Source organism: Eublepharis macularius, chromosome 19 (genome assembly GCF_028583425.1).
Source record: "Eublepharis macularius isolate TG4126 chromosome 19, MPM_Emac_v1.0, whole genome shotgun sequence".
Classification (NCBI taxonomy): Eukaryota; Metazoa; Chordata; class Lepidosauria; order Squamata; family Eublepharidae; genus Eublepharis; species Eublepharis macularius.
Window position 1 is genome coordinate 9,310,353 of NC_072808.1, and position 6,557 is coordinate 9,316,909.

Below are 6,557 nucleotides of genomic sequence, written 5' to 3' on the forward strand. Positions count from 1 at the left end.
ATCTTTTAGTTCCAACTGCATCAGTGTGTTCTTATATACCTCTTTTCTTCCCATTCTCTTGACGCAGCAAGCGCCTTGCAGCATGGCTCGCCACCCAAACTCCAGTTCATGTGCAGCTGTACTCCATATGAACCCCACCTTCCCCCCAGTCCATGTGACTTATACTGTCCATACTATATTTCTGTTCAAACGGGAGTTTTGCGTAGCTGGCAATTTCTAACCAACAGCATCAGCCCCAAACCCTGATGGTCTTTCCATTTTGGAACATTTGAGGCAAGCGGTGCAACGGGTTAATACACCACTTTCCACATCCCCAATCTGGACTGTCCATCTTCAGTCACTACTCAGCTTTATGATCTGTGGTGCAGCCCCGGTGGCTGCTCACAGGATTTCAACATTCTGTACATGATCCTGAGTGATGTGTTCTTGTCGTTAATAATAATATCCCCACAGAAGCAGTTGGGGTTCATTTATACACAAAAGAGGTACAGCCACAGCCATTTCTTCATATTGCTGGGAGCCCCTATGAGATACCCCAAACAGCACCGGGAAGGGGAGAGATGGCGTACGAAAGCAACAGTGTCTTTGGGGCCAATTTCTATCTTCCTCAAGACGTGGGAAGTTCAGCGCCCACTGGAAAGGGGATCTCTATCTGACGGAACAGATTCCAGTTCAATTTCCAAACTGGCCATTTCTCTCCCACGAAGTGTGAGCCTCTTCTCTTAACTCTTTCACCACTGGACAAAGTTTTTCCAACCCTGATTTTAGAAAAAATCCCACCACTTAACTCCCATGTCCCCATCCCTCAAATGTCCGTCTCCTCGTCAGCCAAAATAGGGATTCTCGTTCTGGAAGTTGTAGTCTGGACAGACCTTCTGAACCAGCTTATAGTCAATGCTGAAGAAGGAGATGAAAATGCAGATGACTTTGAAAGGCTTGGCACACAGCCAGGCGGCGTGGCTCTGCGTATGCTCAGTAAAGCAGATCTTGGAGGGGTCGTAGAGGCACGGCTTGTTCTTGCGTGCCCGGTTAGTCTTCTCATACTCCACATGGCAATTGAAGGTCTTGGATTCCTTGGGCTCCGCTAACGTAGACTGCTGGGGGTGGAGATGTTGAGTGTGGATAGGCGGAACCAAGACATCAAACTCCACCACCTTGGTGGGTGGCACAATGCTCACAGAGACATTGCCCAAACTGGAGGAGTTGTGCCGGAAGTAGACACTGAAGGTGCCGTTAATGTGATCCACGATCTTGCCCGTCACCAGCAGGCTAAACTTCAGGGTCTTGATGTTGAAATAGAAGTCCCCCCAGCCAAAGATTTTTTTGGTACGTCCCGCTTTCAATGAGGGCTTCCTCTTGGCTCGCTGGTTGAAGTGCTCCATCGCGGTCCGGTTCTTACTCCAGTCCCATGGACTCAGGGCACTGCTATATGGGTCTAACTTGGCTTTGGCGGGCTCGTTGGAAAATATCCGAGCAGGACTGAGCGGGTGAGATTTCAAAGCAGTGCCATATGGCCCAGGCTTCAAGACACTCGAGTGGCCCATTTCGAGGTAATTCAGGGTCTTGGTCATATGGCCTTCCACACATACAGCCTATTGAAGAAGTAGAAATGAGGAACAAAAGTTAGACTCGGTATGTTCCATGATCATGTATTATCCATACACTGCAGCCTTTTCAACCCTACTTTGCATACATTTGCACTTCCTTCAGGGCGCCAAAATGATTACAGGGTATGCTCTGTGAGATGTTTTGTCTTTGTATAATGGGTGCCCTAGGACCCCAGCGCGGGGCGGGGGGGGGGTGTTCCTGTTTCCTGGTTTCTGTCTAGTGTTAACTTCAGGCCACACAAACCAATGTTTTGCAACTCCACACACTGCAAATTCTGCAACTGGGAACAGCCAAATTCCGCAACCTGATTGGACGGCGCAGCCAAGGCATATTTGCATACAAAAGCCATAACACCATTTTACAAAAGATTAGTTGTTTAAAAATTGTCACGAGGGCCCAATTCGTGCAATAGCACCATGCGATCTTGTTTCCCCTCCCTGCCTTTTCACAGCTCCCCACAAATATTTCTGCACTTAAAAGTGGTAGTGGAGGGGGGACAAGACTGCATAGGTGCTGCTGAGCCACAGCAATTTTTAAATGGCTAACTTCTTCTCTAAAATGGCATTGGTGGGCACGGGTTGGCCTGTGGCCATTGAAACCTCTAGTATGACTCTAAGCAAACACAGGCCGACTGCCTGAGTAACCTTGGATTGATCTGCTGTATCTGAGGCTCGGAGTTCTAGAACTGACAATATATGGGTTCCACTGGCTTGTGCTTTCCATTTTGCAAATCCGTAGCTTTCATTTCAACACATTACCTCCATTGGACAGAAGAACATGAGTTTAGGGCCACTTCACACATTGCAAAGTCTGTGAGGACTCTGGATCGGACACGGGGGAGTTCTGTGCCTCTCAAGTGCATGGGGCCGGACTCAGATCAGAACTGCAGCATGCAGGACTTTGGCCTTCCCTCCATTCCACTTTCTCAGTCTGAAATGGCCCCAGAGAATCATTACTTGTGCCATTAGGGAAATGGGTGTAATCAGGGGTTTTTTTCAGCCGGAAAGTGGTGGAACAGAGTTCCGGCACCTCTTGAAAATGGTCACATGGCCAGTGGCACCACCCCCTAATCTCCAGACAGAGAAGAAACTCCCCTCTGTCTGGAGATCAGGGGGCGGGGCCACCGGCCATGTGACCATTTTCGCCAAGGGCGATTTAAACTTTTAAAAACTCCCCCCTTGTTCCAGCTGATCCAAAGTAACGTCATTGTGCGGTCCTGAGTTCCACCACTGAGTTCCACCACCTCTTTTCCCAGAAAAAAAGCCCTGGGTGTAAGACCACTATGCATCAATGTCCTAAGTTGGGAAAATAATAGCTCCCTGGGCCCATTTCAGGTCGGGAAAATGGTACAGAGGGCAAAGGATGAAATCCCTTCTCCTGGCACACGGTGGCCCTGATTTGAATTTGAATGCCTGGGAAGCAAAGAGCCTAATTCCAAGTCCCTGTGGACTTTGTAATGCGTGAATCAGCCCGTATCCCTACCCTCCCTGGATCTGACAGAGGGATGGGATGGGATGCCCACCTCTCTCCAGGTACTCTTCCCCAGTGGGAAACGGTGCCTCGATTCAGATTTGATTTTTCCCCTCTGCACTCTTTGACTTACTTCTGCCAGTTCTCGTTCTGCTTCCCTGTGCTGGATTAAACATCCCATCAGCCCCTCATGCTTTGTGCCTGGGAAGGAACATGTACGCTGTCATCAGCTTTTCCTTTGAGAAAGTTGATAACAACAGCTACGAGCCCACTTGTGAGCAAAAGGCCTCTGGCAGAGCTCTGTGAAGCCTTGATGAATGCCCCAGAAAGGCCCGCCCTCCTCCTTTCCCTGCCTTGATTGACCAGAATGGCTCTGCTCCGCAAGACATTTGCCCGAGGCTTTGGAGTATCACTTGGAGAATTAAACTTGTGCCTCCCAGATCTTAGCCCCACATCCCCCAGCACAAAGCCACACAGCCAGAAGAGGGGGGGGAAAGAGATGATATAGGAGGAGAGGGAAGGAATAAAACAGCGCCGTTGTGCATGTCTCGTTTTCAACCACCCCCTCGCTACCAACGCTTCTTGATTGATTGGTTCCAGCCCAAATCCCCCAAGGCAGCCAACCACACGCGCAGCAGGTGAAGAGGAGCTGCAGGCACAGCGTGCTGTTCACAGGTACAAGGAGCACGCAGGGATGCTCATTAAAAGGGAGACGGGAGCGGCAAAAGGTGATGACTGAAACCACGGGGAGATTTGCCAGCGAAGACTGAGGCCGCCAGGAGACGCAAGGGGCCAAGCCCAGCCCTGGAGTAAAGGCGGTCAAGTCAGCCTATTAGCAAAGCCGGCTCTTGCCACTTAATGGCAATGCTATTCTCCTCCAAGCCAGCGGATGCTTTGAGGGGGTCATCGAGCTCCACCACCAGCCTCTCACCATGAAGAAGCTTGCTTGTTAAACGCGCAGCCTGGCAGAGATCAAAAGGCTGTCTTAGTCTGAAGGGCATGACCCTTCGCCTGCCAGCAACCCTGCCTTCAGACTGACCTGTTTAATCAGGGACAAATAACAGGCACACCCCAAAAATATCCATGAAGAGCAAACAATTCTGCCATTTTGGGTTCTTACATAAAAGCCTATGAACTCTCAGGGGGGCCTTCACTCTTCTCCTCCTCCATTTGCATTCATTCATTCATTCATTCATTCATTCATTCATTCATTCATTCATTTTTTTCTCCTCACAACAACCACCCTGTGAGTTAGGATAGGCTGTTGCCTAGCCCTGAGTTCATTTCTCCTCCAATCTCTTGGGAAACACGCCAATGCATTCCCCTTGTTGTTATGATCGATGATGGCAAAACAAGGCTTTATTACGACACATGTGTGTATTTGTGGTGACAGCTCTTAAAACAGGCTGCTTGCATCGTGTACAATAGCCACGCTTAAAGTAATTGGTGGGGAGGGGTTTGCCTTTCTTTTCAAAGGAAAGTAACTCACACCTGTGGAAGAGCTACCTCGTTTGTCATCTAAGCTCTGCAGTTCTCTGTGGGGAGAGGCCAGGCTGCAGTTGTGCGGTGCTTGGAAAGTCGTTGTGCAAAAGCTGAGGTTCGTTGCAAGTGACGAATGACACGGGTTGGACACTTGTCAGCTTCCCTCAAGTTTTGATGGGAAATGTAGGCGTCCTGGTCTTGCAGCTTGGCTCTCCGACTGCTGTCCAACGGACTTTTCAACTGTCACTTGTCCAACATTCCGCCAAGCTGCCTACATTTCCCATCCAAACTTGAGGGAAGCTCACAAGTGTCCAACCTGTGTCATTGGTCACTTGTAGTTTGGCCCATAGTCCTTGCTGGCAACTAAAAATAATGGTCAGCTATTTATCTTTTGCCCATCTCTCCCATCTCCCTCATTTCTACCCCATCACTTCTACAGATAGTAGTTAACCCTGTTTCAGTCCCCACTCAGTTACGAGTGGGTCAGCTTAACATATCTCACAGGTTTGTCATTGTGACGATAAAATGAGGGAAGAGAGAGTGATGGTTGTAAAGTTGCTTTCGACACCCCTAGGGAAGAAGTGATGTTATCAATCAAAACTTCTACACTCTCCTGTATTTTCCCAACTTTCCCTCAATTGACTTCTCATTATGACTGCTCAGTCCTGCCAAGTGTAGAGGCACGGTTGGGTTTAGAGACGCAGATGGCAATAAAGTAAGCCCCGATAAATACAGTGGGACAACCTTCTGAGTAAACATGCAAAGCATTAATTTATTTTAAGGGTATTTTTAGCCCACCTTTCTCCAGTCTTAGCCCAGTCACAGACTCAAGGATTGTACTCTAACAGCTAGACTACAAGAGACAAATTACATGAGGATGCGCATGTGAAGGGAGTCACAATGTTAGCCAGGAAGCTGAGTTTTAAAAGACAGATCAGAAGACTGTCAATTTCACCTCTCTACAGAGCCAGCAAAGATTGCTCCTCAGAGGTTTTGTTAATTTCCTCTTCGCCTCCTGCTGTCAGTTTCACCTCCTCTTCTAGGAGGCAAAGAGGAAATAAACCCAGAGGAGTGATCTTTGCAGCTCTGAAGAGAGGGGAAAATGACAGAGCTTTCCTATCTGTCTTTTAAAACTCGGCTTCCCGGCTAACAGTGCAACTCCCTTCAAGGGAGCATCCTCTTGTAATTCGTCTCTTGTAGTTTCGCTCTGAGGGCCAAACTACAAGTGACGAACGACACTTGAACGGCAAGTGTATCCCTCCCTGTTCACTTGCCCTCCACTTGCTCTCCACTCAATCCACTTGCCGTTCAAGTGTCATTCGTCACTTGTAGCTTGGCCCTTAGAGTCTCTCTGCACAAGACATCTTACACAGGGACACTCAAGTGAAAGATCTTACACTTGTTCTCCTGTCATGGATACACATATACCGCTAGAGAGACATAGTATACTTGAATATAAGACCACACAGAAAGTAAGTCACTGGAGCTTCCCTTTGTAAGATGTCTTGTATAGAGAGACTCTAAATGTCCTGGAGCTCTTAAAGCAACATAAAGCTTCTCTGGGTGTGGAGCCAGCCACTCTGGTGACCGGTTCCTCCCCACCCCAGCCCATGGAGTAAAAAGACTGCTTGCATTGTTTCATATTGTACTTCCTGCCCATGCATTAAAACCTAACCTACACTCCTTACCTTCAGTGAGAGCATCAATCGTACATTGTAGGTTTCAATATCAGAAGTTTAAAGAGGGGCGGGGGGAGAGGTGCCTCTCCTCATTTAGTTCCTCCAGATGTATTCACACTGAGCTTTTAGTCCCAAAGAATTTGTGCCTATCAAATTCTACATGAGAGCTCAAAGCCGCCTTCTCACCAGCCTCAGAAGACGCAGACCTAGTTAAAGAGTGCTCCGCCCCTCCCGCTCGATGCTTCGACACATGGAAACGAGTACAGAAGATTCCCCAATACCAATTAATTAGTTCAGGCAGCAGGAGAAGAGACTCGT

At 48.4% G+C, this 6,557-nt stretch overlaps 1 protein-coding gene across 1 annotated transcript; it reads right to left on the reverse strand.

The window, feature by feature from the left end:
* Positions 1 to 824: 824 nt before the first annotated feature.
* Positions 825 to 6,263, reverse strand: NXPH4 (neurexophilin 4). The gene is made up of 3 exons (XM_055003784.1): positions 6,249 to 6,263; positions 2,080 to 2,124; positions 825 to 1,592 (listed from the first exon to the last, which is right to left on the reverse strand). The coding sequence occupies exons 1-3, from the start codon at positions 6,261 to 6,263 to the stop codon at positions 825 to 827; spliced, it is 828 nt and encodes a 275-aa protein (XP_054859759.1).
* Positions 6,264 to 6,557: the final 294 nt, after the last annotated feature.